The sequence below is a fragment of the Gymnoscopelus braueri genome (assembly GCF_963280865.1).
Source record: "Gymnoscopelus braueri genome assembly, chromosome: 12".
Classification (NCBI taxonomy): Eukaryota; Metazoa; Chordata; class Actinopteri; order Myctophiformes; family Myctophidae; genus Gymnoscopelus; species Gymnoscopelus braueri.
The window spans coordinates 39,954,931-39,975,790 of NC_137614.1; the positions used below are offsets into that span (position 1 = coordinate 39,954,931).

General features: G+C 41.3%; 2 protein-coding genes across 2 annotated transcripts; both read left to right on the top strand.

The window, feature by feature from the left end:
- Positions 1 to 6,706: 6,706 nt before the first annotated feature.
- Positions 6,707 to 7,613, top strand: LOC308096551 (RING finger protein 175-like; the record flags this gene model as incomplete). Its single annotated transcript, XM_080443968.1, has 1 exon — positions 6,707 to 7,613. The coding sequence occupies one exon, from the start codon at positions 6,707 to 6,709 to the stop codon at positions 7,583 to 7,585; it is 879 nt and encodes a 292-aa protein (XP_080300094.1). The 3' UTR covers positions 7,586 to 7,613.
- A 10,702-nt stretch (positions 7,614 to 18,315) lies between these two features.
- On the top strand, positions 18,316 to 20,689 carry trh (thyrotropin-releasing hormone; the record flags this gene model as incomplete). Its single annotated transcript, XM_080443969.1, has 3 exons — positions 18,316 to 18,505; positions 19,414 to 19,734; positions 20,439 to 20,689. The coding sequence occupies 3 exons, from the start codon at positions 18,316 to 18,318 to the stop codon at positions 20,687 to 20,689; spliced, it is 762 nt and encodes a 253-aa protein (XP_080300095.1).
- Between the last annotated feature and the right edge of the window lie 171 nt (positions 20,690 to 20,860).

Genomic DNA, 20,860 nt, shown 5'->3' on the forward strand with positions numbered 1-20,860 from the left:
TTCTTTATGTTAACAAGTTCTGCTTCTTTCCTTTCTTCTAAGCTTGCACTTTCACTAGTTCTTTGTTTCACACCTTTATCTTGATTTATCCTGATTTCTCCCACCTTGCGTTCCCCGCCAGGTATCTTGAGATCTTCTTGGGGCACTGGATCATCTTCTCCAGCTCTATCCTTTACTTGTTTCACTATGATGTGATGGCTGATTCCGATGGCATCGGCGTTGTCTACACAGGGATTCCCATGTCCAACAATACTCCATCCAAGGTCTGTACGCTGCGCATAAGGCTGGTTGTCATGACCAGACACAACTTCCCTTGGAAGTAGGGCTTGTGAGCAGTTGTACCCAATGAGCAGACCTACTTCGCAGTCCTTCAAATGTGGTATCTTATCTTGGAGATGCTCTAGATGGGGCCAAGCTTTTGCAGTTTCACCTGTTGGTATGTGAGTTCTGTTGGCTGGAATAAACCCACGAGTGTAGACTGGTGGTAAGGAGATTCTTTTACTTGAGTAAAAGCCTCTGATTCTTAGATTGCTTACTCTTTGGGAGCTCACTACTGTAGATCTTGCTGTCATAGTAGAGAGCTTGAGCTTGACTTGTTCTTTATCTGCTTCCAACGCTTCTGCTACGTTGTTTAGCACAAAGGTTGTGTCGCTTTGAGAATCCAACAACGCATATACAAGTATTTCTTGTGCTGGTTTAGTTGTGGATGAAAGCCAGACTGGAATTATTGCAGCTGTTTGTATGTTAGCTTCGTGAAGTATTACTCTGTTTGAAATAACCTCTTGGTATTGTGATGATTGATCACTTTGACTTTCTTGACTTGTGCTTGGCTTAGTTTGTGGTGTGCTTTGGTCATCTTTGGCTCGCTCTTCATGCAGACAAGTAGGATGCTTCCTTTTGCACGTGTCGCAGACACTCCTACTGTTGCAACTTTTTGATTGGTGACCAGACTTGAGACAACCAAAGCATAGTCTTTCAGCTTTAACAAATTTGACTCTGTCTGACACTGTTTTCTCCATGAACTTCCAGCATTTGTGCAACTCATGCCCTGTCTTCTCGCAGAGAATGCATTTTATGACAGTCTTTTCATTGGAGTTTGTGGTCAGTGTCTCTTCATTGGAACTTGTGTTCAGTGACTTTGCTCCAAAACTTTGTTGTCTTTGGGACTTTGGGTTGTCAGCTTCACATTGTTTCAATGACTGCAGTGAAGTAACAGGGTTGCAGGCAATTTTTGCTTCTCTTGTTAGAAACCTGACAAACTGGCTAAAGGAAGGGAATTGGTTACTCTCTTCTTCTGTTTCAATAACCTTTCGATTCCATCTCGACGTGAGCCAATCTGGTAGCTTAGAAAGAATGTTCCTGTTCTCATTACAGTCATTTAGGATCTCCAATGTCTTGATGTGGACCATGGCAGCCTCACAACTGCGAAGAAAATCAGCAAACTCTCTGAGCTCAAAGCTGTCCTTAGACCCCATCTTAGGCCATGCTTGGAGCTTGTCTCTGTATGCCTTTGCAATGGTAAATGGGTTTCCGTATCTCTCCTCCAGAATCTCCCATGCTGCAACATAGGCAGATTCGGTTCCGAGCAGGAAGTAACCATCAAGTGCCTTCTTAGCTTGACCACCTATGTATCTTCGTAGGTAGTAAATCTTCTCTTTCTCTTGTATGTTCTTCTGGTCTATCAGTGTTTCAAAGGACAATTTCCAGTCATTATACTTTAATGGATCCCCACTGAATATTGGAGGTTCAGGAATTGGGATTCTGTTGGCACTTAGGGCACCTGCCAGCATCTTAACGAGTTCTGCTGTACTGTCATTGGAGGTGGTCACAACTTGTGGTACGGAAGACATATTCTTGGACAAAGGACTTGTAGGAGCAGGTACTTGGTTATCTGCTACGATCTCATGTTCTAGTAGTATGTCTTTCCGTTCTTCTTTGATGCTCCCTTGATCATATACCAGCATTCTCGCTTGTGCTGCATTAAGACTTTTCACTGTCTCCAATTTATTTATCTTTCTCCGTTTCTCATCAAGAGTCCTTTGTAGAGCTACATGCTCTTCTTCTAATTGAGCTTTCATCTTGGCTTCCTCTTCTTCTCTCTGTATTCTTCGCTTCACCATGTCTGCTTCTTGTTGTAGCGCATCTACTTCTTGCTGTAGGCGACGCTTTCTGACTGCTGCCTCTTGATCAGCTAACTTCTTCTTAGCTTCTGCCTCAAGGAGGTCTAATTCCAATTGTTCTCTTTCTTGTTCTTCTATCACTTTTAGAACAGCTTGGTTTGCAGCAGTGTCAGCGGCAGCGTCTTGTCGTTTTACAGAAGACCTTGAGGAATGCTCTGAGCGGCCTTTCAAGATAGAAGCGAAAGAGCTTGTTTCACAGCTTGTGTTAAAGAGAGAGCCTGCTTCTGGCCATTCTGGCTCTTTTTCTGGAATCTTTCTATCCAGTCGACTTGTAGCTCTGGAGAGGATGAAAGTAGAAATCTCTACACACAGATCTACCTTTTGTCGTATGTCTTGCTCTGGTGTTGAGACTTGGCGTAGGTCATCATAAGCACATGTAACATCTGCAGAAAGCCTCTTAACTTCTTGAATGATATCGTTAATAACTGTATCAGGCAAGGGCCCTGTTAGCGATAATGGCTTCTTAGCAGTTTTAGCCTGCGATCTCCATTTGGCGTAACTGTAGGTGAACCTTTGTTGAAAAACTTTAATTTTGTCCGCTTGCTGTTTTTCCTCTTCAGCACCAGTCACTTGACCTTCTTCAGGTTGGGTTTGGGAATCCTTACTATCCCTATTACTGTCCCTTACCTGTACTGTAGGCTCACCAGACTGTGACATTTTTAATCACTTCTTAAATTAAACCCACTTTGTAAATACCTTTTTAAATTGTCCAAAAAAGGTCAACAGAAAATATTGACAGTAAATGAATTCTCTAGGTCAACTTTTAGATGAACGTGTACTATGTAAATATCACTTGAATGTAATATGTAAATATCTTAAAGTTTTAAATAAATAAAAAATCTTAAATTCAACTTTTGAATATTACCTTTCAAAACACTCAGTTTAAACCACTTCAAAGATGTAGATATCAAACTTAAATATCAATGGCAGTTAGAAAACTTCAATATCAAATGGCAAATACCTTCACTTATTTTTTGCAAAATCAAAAAACACTTTTAGCTTGAAAACATCAAAAGAGAAAAAATGAGAAAAAGTATTGTCCCCTTTTTAACTTGGCAATATATATAAAAATGAAATCAGAAAATATAGTGTCCTTTTTAACTTAGCACTTTAACTGTGTCTTGTATAAATGACAAGCTTCAATTAAATTGAATGAGCAGATAAGTCCAAAACTTTTTACCACACACTCCACAGTGTCTTCAAAACCCTCTTCTTAGAGCACTGTTGTTAGTGTCCAGTTCTTTATGGCTTTGTCTTGAAAACGTTGTGATTACCTTTGTATCTTCTGTGTGTGTGTGTGTGTGTGTGTGTGTGTGTGTGTGTGTGTGTGAGAGAGGGGCAAGAGAGGGTGGGGGGGGGGGGGGCACTTCGTTTTGGGCTCATCTACCAGTCCTTGATGACGAAAACTCCGTGCAGCTGCGCTGTCAGTCCTTGATGACGAAAGCTCCACTCAGCTGCGCCTGGTCCTTTGTTCTTAACGACCGTCAATTAACGCTGTCCACTGCGTCGATGAACAGTGCGAGTTTTCACTGTAACTCCCTCCAAGCACAGACAGACACAAGTGGTTTCCTTGCTACTGATGTATTTGAAGGTGACTTCAATCCTCCAAATCCACCGTGAAAACTAAACAATAAACATAAAATACGCATGTTACATTAACATAGAAGACCTCATGCACAGCATGTAAATTAGACATTTACCAGAGTAAAATACGGACAGTAAACAAACAAACAAATACCTCGTTGGCTGCATGCTACACATAAAGGGAGTACTCTTCAGTCTTCAGGTCCTTATGACCCTTCTTATAACTTCAGACAGTAACCTTGGCTTTCTTATAACTTTAAGTTTAGACAGTCTCTTGTGACCAACATGACACGGAGCTTCTGCACCTTCCTGCTTTGCTGCTCGTTGCTTAATGACAAAGTCCTGTGAACCCCATTCACATGAGAGCAGACCAACGAGACACAGAACGTGACTTTGATACTTCAAAATAAAAGCATTACAACAACTTCACAAATAACCATGAAATAATGTACATAAATGTGACTTGAATAACTTCTTAATTATGAACTTGGACTTAGACAAATAAAACAAATTATTATATAACTTATAAACGATGACAGCAGTTACAATGCTTATACTTCTATGTTGAGAGTGAATGGCGCAGGCACAGGCAATCATGAATCAGGTAGCAGGGCGCACTGTGACGCTGAATCCTTCATAGTGCAAATACTGTAGGTAGGATGTGGACAGATAAGAAACAGCTGCATCTTCCATTATTATTTGAACTTTCATCTTTAGCTATGTTTCACATGCCTTACACCGTGAAGAGACCTTGAACAATGAAAGAGCCCCTGTTCTATGAAAGAGCCCTTCTTCTCTGTTCAAAAAGAAGCATGACTGTGGTTCAACATTCTTTTTCACATTCTAATGAACTAAATGACCCTGTGCAACAGTCAAGGATTCAAAATGATTATATACTCGCTGTAAGCATTTCTATCCCCCTGTTATCCCCCTGCTGTCTGACTACACGTGCAGCTCTATTAGTAAGCACTGCAGTTATGCCACACATCACAAACCACACAATATAGTTATTATTGTATACGAGATCCAGTTTCTTAAAGTTTCTCTGGATAATAAAAAATAATGGCCTTACTTGCCAACCCCAGCTCTATATACGTTGTTCCATGGCGTTGAATTCCTTACAAGAACTTCTGAAAAAATTATATAACATTTCTTCAAACTTTTGTTGCATCATCATGATCATAATAATAATTATTATTATTATTTGCAGTAGTAGTAGTTGTTGTTGTTGTTGTAGTAGGAGTGGTTTTAGCACTATATCGTTGTTGTTGGGTGGAAACCTTGTATATACTTCGAAATGTGGTACTTCAACACTCTTGTATGATGAAGTAGGGCATCAATTTACAAAAAAAACTTAAACAGTTGAAATATGGTGATACAAGGTTTCTGCCCGACAGCAACGACTTGGAAGCATTGGTACAAAACGTATTACAAAAATAGCTCATCCTATATGTGCAGAGGTGGAAGAGGGTAAGGACGACGGCAGCATTTGCATGTTGTGGCATTTACATGTTGTGATAAATAAGCTTTATGGAGTCTACCGCCCCAGCGTCTCACTGTATCAGATTAATGAAGCCGAGCGGCGTCTACGGTGGGACATGCTGTCAGTCGAGATGCCCCCCTCAGGTTGTATAGTCAAGATGGATGACTTGCAACATCTCTCTGCTCTAGTGAACTACATGTGCTGGTCGTGACGCTCCTGCACTAGAAAGTGTTACACTCGAGTGTACAAATAACCAAATGGACACATAAGGATGGATACTCTGAGTTACAAATGTATAAATTAACACAGATGATTTTACTTTACTTCTACTTAAAATTTTACTTGAATGAAACAGAAACACTGACCATTCTGAGACATGTTAAATATTATTAAGATCCTTAATCCAAATGGTAGCGCTATGATTTACTGTACAGGCAGCTCTAGAGCTAAAACAGAAGGAAATATAGATGTATCGTCACATTATTAATTTGGTCCTGCGTCTCAAACAGCTGGAGATTAAACTATGAAATGATGCGTATCTCGGGATCCACATAGAAACGGCATGGGTCCAATGCGGATGTCGGATTTGGCTCCAATGTGGATCCAGGACTTAATGTGACCAGCCTGTGACATCAGTCATCTTTGACGTCAGTGATCTATGACATACCTATGACGTATGACTCCAAATTCGGGTCCGTCTTACTCTTGTGTAGAGGACCCCAGGAAGAATAGTTGTTTTAGTAACTCATTTATATAGCATCTCAAACATGTTGCTTCTTTATCACGTATCATAGACTTCTATGTATACCAGTACAATAATTCTAAAAACAAAGATTTAAGATTTAAACCTTCGCATCTGCATTTGGCTCAGACGTTGAGACAGAAAGATGGACGTGTTATACCAGGAAATTATGTGGATCTTGGGATCCTTATAGAAATGGCGTGGTTCCGATGTGGCTCTCGGACTTCATGTGACCAGCATGTGACATCAGTCAGGCACCTATGAAGTCAGTGATCTAGATGTACGACTCCAAATTGGAAAATATACCTCCAAATCAGGCCTGGAATTTTGTCATTTTAGGGGCGAGGCCACTTGGCCTTTGGTGTTGAATGTTTTTTGAGGGCACAAAACCAATGTGCTTGTTCATATTTGGTAGTCAGCCTGCATCTTGTGGACGTTGGTTGAACTTCCTGGGTCCCTCTGGCAGTGCCTGCAACTTTGTTTTTGTTTGATGGCTCCTATATAAGTCAACAATATTAAGATATTATGATAAGCTCTGAATTGTAGTTTTGATGTCATGATGAACTTGCATTGCCATGGAAACGAAGCAAAATGGCCACAGCTGACGTGCTGACGTGATGACGCAAGGTGTAAACCCACGCTGTGTATATTACTCTGTATCTCTGTTTAAACGTCAGAAGAATATATCTGGAACCACGCTTTTGCGACGCTTGTAAGATGGCGGGTGTACAACCACAGGTCGATCTCCTGAAAGAGGCCATGCACGCCGAGGTGATCATGATCCTCATCACCACGCTGGTGGTCGCTCAGGTTGTCCTGGTGCAGTGGAAACAGCGCCACCACCGCTCCTACAACTTGGTAACTCTACTCCAGATGTGGGTGGTTCCTCTATACTTCACCATTAAACTGTACTGGTGGAGGTTTCTGTCCATGTGGGGTATGTTCTCCGTCATCACCAGCTACGTCGTCTTCAGAGCCACGCGCAAACCATTGTCTGGCCGCACACCCAGGATGGTGTATAAGTGGTTCCTATTGATCTATAAGCTGAGCTATGCGGTGGGGGTTCTGGGCTACCTGGCCATCATGTTCACCCTGTTCGGCTTCAACATCTTCTTCAGGATCAAACTAGAGGATTCTATGGATGTTGCAGTGATCATGCTGTTCTATGGTCTGTATTATGGAGTGATGGGGAGAGACTTCGCAGAGATCTGCTCAGACTACATGGCTTCCACAATCGGATACTACAACATGGGAGGCATGCCCAGCAGGAGCCTGTCGCATGACATCTGCGCGGTGTGCGGACAGAGGATTCTGGTCAACGTAGGCGAAGAGGGAATCATTGAGGACACCTACCAGCTCTCCTGCAACCACATATTCCATGAATTCTGTATCCGTGGTTGGTGCATTGTGGGTAAGAAGCAGACTTGTCCGTACTGCAACGAGAAGGTCGACTTGAAGAAGATGATGAACAACCCTTGGGAGAAGACACATGTTCTGTATGGACAGCTGCTGGACTGGCTCAGATACCTGGTTGCCTGGCAACCCATCATCATAGGAATCGTCAATGGAATCAACTTCTCCCTGGGCCTAGTATAGAGCCCTGCAGAACACCCCTGCAATGCCGCAGGGCATCCTAGAAACATGTGGACCTCACGACAATGTTGGTGAAGATTTGACAGGCCCTACGGGGTGTTGATGCTGCATTTGAAACTGTTTTCAAATTTTCAATTTTAGTTTTTTTAATTTTCTTTAGCATACATTGAGGTTTAATTTATGCAGCTAATGATGCCTGCTGAATGATGCCACACGGTACCACGCCAACTGTGGTTGCTGTTTTGACATAGCTGCATAGCTGGGATAGTATTTGTACTTAATTTAAAGTTAGTGTTTAAAGATTGTATTATGTGTTCTGAAAAAATATTTTAAAAACAATTTGACCCTACAAGCTATGGCTGGGCGGAATAATGGTGTGTACAGGATAGTGCCAATTTTTAAACACATCTACATTGTAATGTGTAATGTGTAATGCACACTTAAATTCCAAAAATATATGCCATGGAATTTGTTGTGCACCTTGTCTCTAGTGTGACCCTAGTTTGGCCAAAATTACAACTTTACACAGAAGATCTATCGTTATGTAATAGGCAGATCGCAAGACAGGATAAACCCTACTGATTTTGGTGACCCGATGGCCTTTCCTACAGCACCTTATACACTGATTATACAGTATTTCCTGTATGAAGGGTTAGTTTTTAAGTCCCACAAGTGAAAGCGTGGGACTAAATTCTGCGTTCATACTAGGGCCAACAAAAGCTACAAAACAAACAGGCATGGTCAGCTACACTGTCGCATGGTCACTGCTGCTCAGCATCCTTTTTTGACGTCATCAAGCGTGCGTCTGTGTGGGAGCGACAAGTGAGAAAAATATAAAAGCTTGGGTTAAAAAGAATAAGGAACTCTCCGATGACGAGAAGTAGTATTTCTTTCCCCATTACAAGCAGTGTGCAGGGAGAAGGGTAGTGTAAATGGTGAAACAAAAACGTATGATTGATTGATGCTTCAGCGTGACATTGGACTGCTGAATTTCTTTTCAGCCATCTTAAAAAGAAAAGGATTCTGCACCTGCTATTTAATAATTAATATTAAGATAAAACTCTGGACTTAAAATGTATTTTGTGACTTGTTTTAATAGTTTGCACTTTTGTCAATGACACTGTTATTATGTTTGTTTTGTCTTTCCTTCGTCAACCTGGAAGGCACACATTTTATTTATGTGACTTTTAGTTACCAAATTTTGACCGCACCAAATTGTAGTTTTTCCACATGGCAAAACCACACTGTGTTCAAATGTCCATCCACTGTCTGGACTGATGATATGCTGCTTCCAGAAAACCGCTGCTAAGGGTGTTATTATTTGCCGTGGTTCTCCCCAGGGTGAATCAGGTGCGAGTGCACTTCCTGATCTGAGATCCAAACAAGACCCAACAACCCACTGCTTCAAACTCAATATGAGGGCTACTAATGTAGCAGACCCCTGGTCAATTGAAGGCAGGGCTGATTTTCAGATGATACATACTGTCATCCTCCTCAATAAAACAACCCCAGCCGGCTTGAATAGTTTCAGATTCTGAAGCAATCCTGAAAACAGGATGACCGTGACATTGTTGTGTTGTTTGCCATGTGTTGAAACTCAGTTTGTGCTGCTTTTGCATATTTGAACATTATTTGTAATTGTACCCATGGTGCTGCATCTCCAGTATTTACAAATAAGTCTAACTTTCCCCCCTCTCCTACCGAAAAGTCCCAAAAATGGCCGCAGTGGATATCCACCTTCACTCTACACCTGCTGGCCAACTGTGAACCTACACCCATAACAATGGGGAAAAAGGGGACTGATGGATCTGTTTTTGTACCATTTTTCATTTATATGTGCTTGTTCATATTTGGTAGTCAGCCTGCCTCTTGTGTGTCAGTTGGTTGAACTTCCTGGGTCCCTCAGGCAGTGCCTGCAACTTTGTTGGAGCCCTAGTATAAGTAAACAATATTAAGATAGTAGGTTAATGTCGGAATTGTTTACAGTTTTAATGTCACGACTCACGATGAACTTGGGTTGCCATGGAAATGAAGTAAGATGGCCACGGCTGACGTGATGACGCAAAGCGTGCCGTAAACCCACGCCTAAAAGACTCTGTATCTCTTTAAACGTCAGAATTTAAGATCTCTTCTCTGGAATAAACTCAAATATAAATTTTAATAAGAAGTTTCATCTGTTTATTGATGTAAATGTGTCTTTCTTATTGATATCAATGTGTACAAAGAGAGAACGCTGGAGCAACACGGACAATTTAGGCCTTTTATTTAAATCGGTGCAAGTAAAACAGACTGACGTTTCGGTCTTTCGACCTTCCTCAGAGTCATGACATGTTCTCTCTTTGTATCTACTGTCCCTACCCCTGTGACGCACCGGACTGGCCGTTTAAGGCTGAGGCGCAACGGTAGAATCCCTTTGTTGATATCAATGTGTCTTTTGAATTCTTATCCATTCACATATGCTCAGCCCAGGACTAGTCATTGGACTCATTTGAAGATTGGGACATGGGTAAATGGCTAGGGGTAAATGGATAAGAATTCAAAAGACACATTGAAAGAGGACAGAGAAAGAGGTATAATGGTCCAATCAGTTGGGACAGTGTGGTCGGGGCATCAAGGCCACTGTGGCCTTAGGTCATATAAACTGAAGGGCAATGGAGGCCATGGCCTTCATGGCCTCTGTGAAATATCTGCCCTGCTCCAAATGTTCCAAATGACAAAATGAAATCTTCGCATCTGCATTCGGCCCAGGCGTTGAGACAGAAAGATCAGTTCAATCTACTTCTGTTACCCATGTCCAGACACTACCTGACAATGACGGAGGGATGGAAAGATGAAGAAGGACAGAGACAAAGGGATAGAGAGAGGAGGGTGATGATGAGTGAGCTGTAGCATCGTGTGCTAGTAGAGCACTAATCATGGTCCCCGGCTGGAGAAACACACAGGCGCCTCTCAGGTTATTGAGAGATAATGGGATTCTCAGGGCCACCAGACATACGGCTAAAGACAGAGATGAAATTTGAAAATAAATAATGCAGAACTCCTCTCTCACTGTCACCACTCACTTTCTGCGTGTGTGTGTGTGTGTGTGTGTGTGTGTGTGTGCGCGCGCGCACGCACGTGCGTGTGAATATGTCTATATGCATCTGTGTATGTTGGCATGGCTTTGTCAATGGGGCTATATGACTCATGTGCTGGAAAGATGGGAGCTGTGAAGCTATTAATCGTTGGTGTGTGTACGGGAATGGAAACAATGGAAACAATTTCTAAGAGCCAACTAAGTTAACAAACTGCTGGGAATTCTCTATTTTTTCTTCAAACAAAGGCTCTTGCAAGAGGACAATTAACAATTTCACTCAAAGATATTCAGTGACACATTTGACCACGTTTATCATACATAACAAACTGAGAGAAAGCTGGAAAGTGGTATTTTGCATATTTTGGTTCACGCATTGAAGCATGTACAACATGTGCAGTGAAGTGTGTGTGTGTGTGTGTGTGTGTGTGTGTGTGTGTGTGTGTGTGTGTGTGTGTGTGTGTGTGTGTGTGTGTGTGTGTGTGTGTGTGTGTGTGTGTGCCCGCGCGTGTGCGTGTGCGTGTAAGACACATATGAATAGGTATGAATAAAAGCAGCTAATAGGGAAGAGGAACTGAAGGCTGTCATATTTGTGTTTAATTAAAGCTTTGATGACTAATTCAACAGCAGATTTTTTTTCCCCCACAATTAACAGAGGGCTGCTCTAGAATTTCGTGTTGTATGGGCCATTTACATTTCCCCCTCGTATATTTCCCCCTCAAGAGGACGTACATACAGTACATTGGCCACAGTATCTTTCCCAGGCCCTTAATATGCCCCGAATCAGGCAATCACCCTAGATGTCAACTATCTTGATTTGAAAGAAATTTTTTTTATTAATCATCATAGAGTGTAGTGGTTTAAATGTATTCTGCCACACACGGTTAGTCAAATGTATAAATCATATAAACCAACGATGAGAGGGAAGTAACGCAGAATGATAAAGAGAGGAAATGATACAAATGGTATACAATAACTCACTAGACGTTTGAACCGACCATACTGAATGATCCTGACGGAAGGCTTCTCACACTCCAGTATTCTACAGTTATTGTTGGATGACTTCTCTTTGAATTCCTGCGTCACGTGTACCGTGCAACGAGCCTCAGAGCTTGTGGGACCCCATTGCTCAGAACAAGACAGCATCAGAAAATAACTGTAGCCCCTCTTGACATCTATGACCCCAGTGTCCAGAGCTTGCTCAAGAGTCCGATAACTCCAACACAAGACCCTGTCAAACATCAGTCACATCGAGCCACTATGACATCTGTCAAGCCAGTGTCAGCGTTGAGAGACAGGGTGGGGGTGAGGGGGGGGTCATCCATTTGTTTATTTGTTATTCGTTTCTTTTCTCTCACTGGTCAGGAGTCTCCTGTTTGTATATCCTATGTCTCCTTCTATATCAGTTGGGTGACAGTGAACTTTGTTGACTTTCGGTTAAGTCATCTCTGTGCGATCCTCTCTTTCTTGTTATTTTATTTGTGACAAATCTCTGGGGGGGACCTCAATATAGATGCCAGCCAGACTGAGCCTGGCAGGGATATCACATTATAATAAATAAAAAAAATATATATAAATAAGTGGGGCTTTATATTGTCTCCAGAAAAAGGGGGAGTTTTTACAATTTTATTCTGTAAGAAGGTTACCAATATGACATTTTGAAGAAATTATGTATTAATACCAGATGGCACTGGATAATGTGTGACTAATGACTTGCTCCAAGTCAATGAATCAATTAGATTATGGCTCAGTAACTCAGATTGGAAACATTCATATTTTTGTCAAAAGGGACCAAAGGAGGTATTTCTATTATTTATAATTCTCTCTCGTATTTAGACAACAATACCTCCTTGGATCATTTGAAAACAGCTTGGGAAAACGATATAGGAATATCTATCACGGATGAACAATGGTCTACATCACAAAACCTAGTACATTCCTCTTCAGTATGCGCCAGGCATGGTCTTCTGCAATTTAAAATATTACACAGATTACATTTATCAAAGGAAAAGCTCAACAAAATGTATCCAACTGTAAATTCATCCTGCGACAGATGTGGCCAGTCACCAGCCACTTTAGCCCATATGTTCTGGCACTGCACAAAATTAACATCATATTGGCTAAATATATTTAAATCACTGTCAGACATAGTTAAAAAACCTTTTGACCCAGATCCACTGACAGCAGTATTGGGAGTCAGAGGGCCTACGATCAAACTGACTAATGTTCAGTACAATATGGTAACATTTGTGACTCTACTGGCTCGCAGACTGATATTGTTAAATTGGAAACAAGTGCAGGCTCCAACCCATACTGCACTTATGAAAGATGTAATGCACTATTTGGAATTGGAAAAGATAAAGTTTGAATTGAGAGGGAGTGAAGACAAATTTTACAAGACCTGGCAACCCTTCATCGACCACTTCAAAGTGCACGCTGACCCCTCCTACATAATGGTTAACTTATTAAAAAAATAAGAAAAAGAAAGAAAAGAAGGAACTGAGTGTTTTTATTTTTTCTTATGATTTTCTACAAAAGATCTGTGCAGGGAGAGTATGAGAGCAAGAGTGTGTTGTTCTGTTTTTTGTTTGTATCTGTATAACTGTTTGTTGTTGTTTTTATGTTGTATATTTTATTTTTTAATTCATACAAAATTATTTGTCATTGTCTTTTCTTGTTTTATATTTTATAGTTGTTTATACTCTGATGTGTTTATCATTTTACAAAAAAATCCAATAAAAAAAGTATTAAAAAAAAAAGAAAAGGGGGCAGTGAGTTTCTAGGCATTAAAGAGTGGGCATTACGTTTCTTTCACCACAAATAAAACGGCCTTCTACTTCGACCTAGTGGATGCATCGCAATTATGTAATTCCTGCTCAATCTATGTACATCTCATAAAACTTGACACTTTAATTATAACATTAAACATCTCCAGTCCAGGCCAAAGGACTGGCCAGAGATTATGTTTCCGTCCGTCCGTCCGTCCGTCCGTCCGTCCGTCCGTCCGTCCGTCCGTCCGTCCGTCCGTCCGTCCGTCCGTCCGTCCGTCCGTCTGTCCGTCCGTCTGTCTGTCTGTCTGTCTGTCTGTCTGTCCGTCTGTCTGTCCTGCTTACAAACTACTAACTCATGGTTTCAATATGGTAAATCTCCAGACCATTAACATGCACATCTCTGATCATATCCTCTTTAATATTCCCCTAGCGCCTGCGGCCTCAGCAGTCGGCACTTCCGACCCATCACTCCACAGGCCATGGAGAATTTCTGCAACATCAGGGTTCTCAGCAGCTTCATCTGCTGGAATCCTCGTGTTCTGTGGAGGAGCCTGCAAAATTCATGCAACAATGTACTGCTTCACTGGACACTGTAGCCCCCCTTAAATGATCTAAGCCTCTCCGTCATCAACAAAACCATGGGTTAATGACCAACGTTTGTTGCAGAAACATGATGTTACAGTATGTGACAATGAGCATCACACACCTTTTTGATCGTCCATACCGCTTGGCTGTAATTGGCTTCCAAAGAGTGAGGATTTTTACAAAAGTGCACGTAGATGGGGCCACTAGCCCTGTACAAACACAATTGACACAATTGACACAAGGCATGAAGGATCAGCATCTTGTATCATATCCTTTCCCACCCCTGCCCTGTGCCTTTTCATACACAATGCCAAAACAATGCCATCACGTGCACCACAGAGACACGACAAAGGAGGGAGGGAGGTGGGAGGGAGGTGCGTGGCTCCATGGTGGAGATTTGCGCAACACTGATCACACCTTTCTAATCTACAGCATAAACTGGATGTCTCATTAAAAAGGTCCCACTGGCTGTCATCTTCATTATTCTAAAGCCATTGCCATTATGATTCTGGCAGATTATTAGGATCCATAACACAGAATCACTTCACTTAACAAGAAGAAACCCAGTTACCTTTTTGTAGTAAACATACAGTTTACCAAAGGGAATTTTATATGCAGTATATATATTTTCCCCCCTGAATGCATTTCTTCACCACCAGTAGCTCTGCCTGCCCATTACTGAAGCAGTGAAGATCCCAGGGGTTGGAGTAAAGCTTGAGGGCTTCATTAAACAGTAAGTCACCTAGGAAAATGATTTTTGTTCTCTCTTTAAGCTGCACAGGGGTGTTGCTGCAAAGCCTTAACCGTAATCTCTCTCCATAGACCATTGGATATGACATTTGCACAGATTGGATCTCAAAGTGATCCCAATCCGTTTTTTTTTTTCGTTTTGAACTACCTAAAATCCAAATCTAATCTTCTCGGATATAGGGATTACATGTTTTGAACTATTGTGCCCTGCATGACCCCTACTAATATAGTGGACCGGACGCCATATCACTTTCTCTACCGTCTGCCACCATTAGGCCTTGCACAGAAGATATCTCAACATCTAATGGACAGATTGCCATGAAATTTGCATGTATTTTCATCTAGTAACATCTTCCGGCCAAAATGTCAACTAAGCACATAATAGCTTGCAGGAGAAGCCTCTAGGAGCTGCTAGCACTGCCTTTTTTTTGATTAGTCTTGTCATAATGTAAAGTAAATGTAAAACAGTTCTAGGCCAAAGGGCAAGTCATGTCTCGATCTGTGACACCACATGTTGGCCTGGCCTTGTAACTAATACTAACATAGCATGCCCATTTCTGTTGTAATTAATTGGACACTATGGATGTGTCATTCTACAGTGCAATTAGCATAATTACAGACAGAACATATGACTGAGGCAAGGATGTCAGAGAATTTTCTCTGATGTTACTATCTGTGTTCTTTTGCAATATAAGGTGTAGAGAGAAGGGGGGCGAGTGTGTGAGAGAGAGAGAAGAGAAGAGAAGAGAGAGAGAGAGAGAGAGAGAGAGAGAGAGAGAGAGAGAGAGAGAGAGAGAGAGAGAGAGAGAGAGAGAGAGAGAGAGAGAGAGAGAGAGAGAGAGAGAGAGAGAGAGAGAGCGAGAGAGCGAGAGAGAGAGAGAGAGAGAGAGAGAGAGAGAGAGATTCTTTTGGCTGATTGGGATTGCATATAACCAGGCTGCACACTCTGATTTTTAAGTAGTTGAAGGTAATTCATGCAAATATCTCTGGTGTGGTTTAACAAAGATTTGTTTAGCTCTATAACTTTATTTGCAGAGGGGCTCATTGCGGGATCCAATCTAATCTAAATGTGACATTCTGGAAATACTATGGCTGTAATACTTTATCCATACATGGAGTCTGATGTATTTGTTTAATATGTGTCTATACTTTATTGTGATGATTAAAAAACAGGAAGGTCTTGTGATGTCGCATAAATTGTAATAGCCTATGATTGGTTTATTTATAACTGTTCCTAGAAAAGTCTTCTAATTAGCTTGACACCAGAAATGACCCCCCCCCCCTGTTTTCTGTAGCCTACATATACATTTATTTGTTGATGATTAAATGTCTTGATGAATTGAAAACACATGCAGGACCACAATGGAAACTGTTGTGTTATCCTTTTAGCATCATAATGATGCTAATTGATGCCATCTTTGTATAAATCATACCACTGTACTATTTGCAAACTGTTAATACAGTTTTCAATCAATCAATATAAGTTGCAGGCCTATACCCTACTAAATATATAGATAAATCAATCAATCACAGTCACAAAGCCAAATGATATTCCACACGAGACTGATGTTTATAAGCTTGGCACGACTCTAAACTTATTTGATGTATTGGATGTGACAGGCAGCACATTGAAAGCAAATAATTAGGCTATAGGCTTATATGGTCACTTGGATTCCCGTTGACATCTTCACTGACAGGCTATACATGAGATGACTTCATCAAGAATCCGAAAGTGATTTTTATTGCGCACTATTACGAAAACTTTGCCTCGCAAGAGGTTTAATTCAATGGATGCCTGCTGGCTGCTGTGACCTTATAATATTAAATTAATTAATCCATCGCATCATCTCCCACCGCTGCTGAGCCCCAAATATGAATTCACATATCGTCGTATTCTTGGTGCGATGCTATTGAGAAAAATAGTCGTGATAGCTTTTATTTCTAATGAAACAATGATTTGATTCTATTCAGTTATCCTGGCGTCGTTGCGCCGCAGGTGCAGGCCAGCCCAACCGTATTGTATTTGTAGCCTATTACTTTACTCCTGTCACGTGGGAAGCAAATTATATACATTCCCAGTGGTGGAAAAAGTAGTCTACTCCAATTTTTTACTTAAGTAAAAGTACCAATACTTTGATGTATAAATAAGTAGCCTGATCTGTTACAAGTAAAAACTCCGGTATTCAAAATGTACTTGAGTAAAAGTACAAAAGTAGCCTACTGGCATCAAAATGTGCTTAAAGTAGGCAAAAGTATAAAGTAGCCTATACTCATTATGCAGAATGTCCTATTTCACAAGTTTTCAAATGGCCGAAATGTATATCTTCAGTGGTTAATGTGTGTTTTGTAATAATAATCAAAATCTACAAAGTAACTAGTAAACTAAAGTTCTCAAATAATAGAGTAAAACTAATATTTGCCTCTGTAGTGGAGTAGACGTAAAAGTAGGCCTAGCCTACAGATAATTGGAAATACTCCAGTAAAGTAAAAAATAGCCTACCTCAAAATTGTACTTATAAGTACAGTACGAGTTTGTATGAGTAAATGTACTTAGTTACTTTGCACCACTGTTGCTTAATCCAAAATCACGAGGCAGGGCCCCCGCAACCCCCGTTGCGCACGACTTGGTGACATCAATGGAGACGGTGGTGAATCCTGAGAAATCACCACAGCGCGTCCTGCGTGACGACAGTGACCAGTGGGTATAAATGTGGAGACGCACAGTGTGTCCGCTCATACCTCTTGACTTGGCCTTTCCAGGTCATCTATAGATCTACGATCTGTGAGCAGAGCATCTCTTCCATCTGGAGCTTCAACACACCAAGCTGGGAAGTAGTGGAGCTTCTGAAGCATTTCCAAGTAAGTTTTTATACTTTATATTGCAGACTTTGAATATCAGCTACACCACTTTTTCCCAAACATTGGGTCGGGACGCATTTGTGAGTTGCGGACAATTTTTTTATGGGTCACGAGTAAATATCCTTTTATTTTTTGTTTCCTATATTTTGTTTATTTGTTTGATTATTATTATTTCAAAGCATTTCCCCTCAAAACATTTTTTCTCATGAATTAGGAACAAATTCGATGATTTTCCTAAAGAATTTCATGAATAAATAGGAAAAAATTCCATAAATTAGAAAACACATTTTTAAGAAGTAGTGAAAATAGCCGATCTACAAGCTCACAACACTGAGCTTGTAGATCTGCTATTTTCAGTAATTTGGCCCCGGGCAAACATCTGATTTCTCTTGGGGGTCTTGAGCTAAAAAGTTTTGGAACCAGCTGCATACAATAAAACCAATACAATGTACAATTCTAACCAAATGGACGTAGCCTACGTGTACAGAGTAGGCCTACAGACAGCACTGCACAATCTCGCAAGAAAAAAGAGGAATAGATTAACTCACAATGAGACTGAGATCACGAGAGACCGTAGCCTATTCTGCGAAAGATCTCGGCTTTTCTTTTACAAGATCCATTATAGGCTCTTATTTTCCATTTCATTGTGTTTTTTTCTTTCTTTCCTCCATATTACAGGACCAGCTCCATTTACCATGAAGTTGACTTGTATTGTCATCTTGGCTTCTATAACGGTGTGTAACTTAACCGTGTGTGGAGGACAGGGCGCCCCCGAGGATGAGCCGAGGGACCGCAAGACCATAGACGACATTATACTACAGAGAGCAGAGAGTCTCCTGTTACGTTCCATTCTGAGGAAGATAGAGGATGACGATGGCTCAAATGGTGAGTAAAAAAATATATTTTTTTGGGGTGTAGTATCAATACTGCAATGTAGAAATACTCTGTTACAAGTAAAAGTCAGAAATTCAAAATGTACTTGAGTAAAAGTGCAAAAGTATATGAAAATGTACTTAAAGTAGCCTACCAAAAGTATTATGCAGAATGTCCCATTTCACATGTTTTCAAATGTATGAAAATGTATACAAATCTTTTGAAAATAGCAGATCTACAAGCTTACAATGAGTCACATCGCAATGCATTGTGAGCTTGTAGATCGCTATTTTCAAAAGATTTGACCCCCATTTTTTGGGTGTATAGGCACATTTCTAAATCAGCTATCTAACTATCTTAATCAGTGACTCTCAAACATTTCAAAGACCCCAAAATGCATATGCATTTATTTTGGCCGCGGAGCCCCATTTGAAAATATTCTACTGGTGCCAGAGACTCCCAAAACGTGATTAAAACCGTTCCTCATTTTGTTGGAGAGTGGGGACCCCCTTGAAAGCCCCTCAAGATCCCCCGGCGGACCCCACTTTGAGAACCAGCCAGCTCTAAATTAATCCAGAAGCAAGGATATTAATTTTCAATATAAAATATATCGGCTTTAATTTCACAAGGTAGCCTAAATAATTACTTGTTTAGGCCTATAACAGTTATTAAATGATCAAGAGAAGTTCCTGATAAATACATGCTAAAAACTTGTGTCTAAATAACAATGTCAAAAATAAAAGAAAGAAATCATTTCAATACATTTGAGTGTGTGAGTGTTCATTGAAAGTGAAAATATGCTGTTTAACCAAATCAAATGGACCCTATATAGATGAAAAGTGACTGCGCGTAAAGACATGCGTAAAGTGGCCCGATGTCTCCGAGTTTGTTAGCCTAATGATCCTGTCTGTGTTCCACAGAGGGATTGTCCTCTCCGCCAGCGTGGGTGGAAAAACGACAGCATCCCGGTAAGAGATACTACAGCCAGGATCTGGAAAAACGGCAGCACCCGGGGAGAAGAGAGGAAGACGGCGACGACGCCGCCGACGACGAAGAGTTCCAAGATGTCCAAAAGAGACAGCACCCGGGCAAACGCGAAGACGAAATGGACTCGTTCGTGGAGCTGGAGAAGAGACAGCACCCTGGAAAGCGCGGCGGCGGCTCATTCTTGGACGTGGACCTCGTGTCTGAGGACCCCACCCTCACCCTCCTCAGTGAACTTTCCAAGCGCCAGCATCCAGGTAAGCGCGACTCCGAGGACGAAAGCCGAAGGCTGGGAGCAGGACCACCAACGGCGTTGCCATGTCCGCTTATTATAAGCGACCTTGGGCTTGTTTTTCTGTGAAGTTGCTTGTAAATGTTTGCGTTTTTTTGGGGGGGGGGGCTGGTTTCTAAAGCAAACTTTTTCATGTCAAGGACCCCCAAAATGATATGTATTTGGCTGCCGACCCCCCCCCCCCCCCCATCTAAAAAATATTTTGTGCCAGGGATCTTTAAAAAATAGCAGATCTAGCTAAGCACAGCCATGCTATAAATATGAGCTTGTATATCTGCAATTTTTGAATAGCCAAAGTATAAAATATGGTTAAAGTGGTTAAAATGATTGTGACGCTACATTAACTAATTTCGCTGGGGACCCCCTGGTAACTGGTACCTCACCTGGTTTCATGTCAAGGACCCCCAAATTAATATGGATTTGTCCACAGACCCCCCCCCCCCCCCCCATCTATTCTTCTGAATACAAGATTTGTGTTTAACATGTTTAAAAAATGATCCCAAATGACCTTGTAGATCTGAAAATACCAGATCTACAAGCTCACAACGCGTCACATCGTGATGCGTCGTGAGCTTGTAGATCGGCTATTTTTAAATGGCCATATAGGCAGCCTATAGTCGCTTCTTTTGGGCTTGTTTTCATAGACATGGTCACTTATTTCTCTCGCAGAATCTGGCAACGTTGACCACCAAGCCTTGGAGAAACGCCAGCATCCCGGAAAACGGTTTTCGGATAACGCGATCGCGGACGATTTGGGCACAAACAACAGTCCATGTAAAGTGCTGGACCCTATGAAGTGCAGTCAGGCCAACCTGTTGCTCCACTTGTTACACGACTTTACCAAGGGTCGTGCTGAAGAGAAGAGGCAACACCCGGGGAAAAGGTTTGCATCAGAAGAAGATCTGGTAGAACTGGAGTAGGCTAGCCTATTAAATGAGAAGAAGGTTTTGCTGTGTGTATCTGCTGTGTATAATGCCTTTTGTGCCATAGTATTCTTCTTTGGCAGTTGGCAATTAGCTTTTTTTCCTCCAGAACCCTAGCCTAAATGTGTGATATGATATATTTAGTTTATTTTCTAGTATTGTAAAACA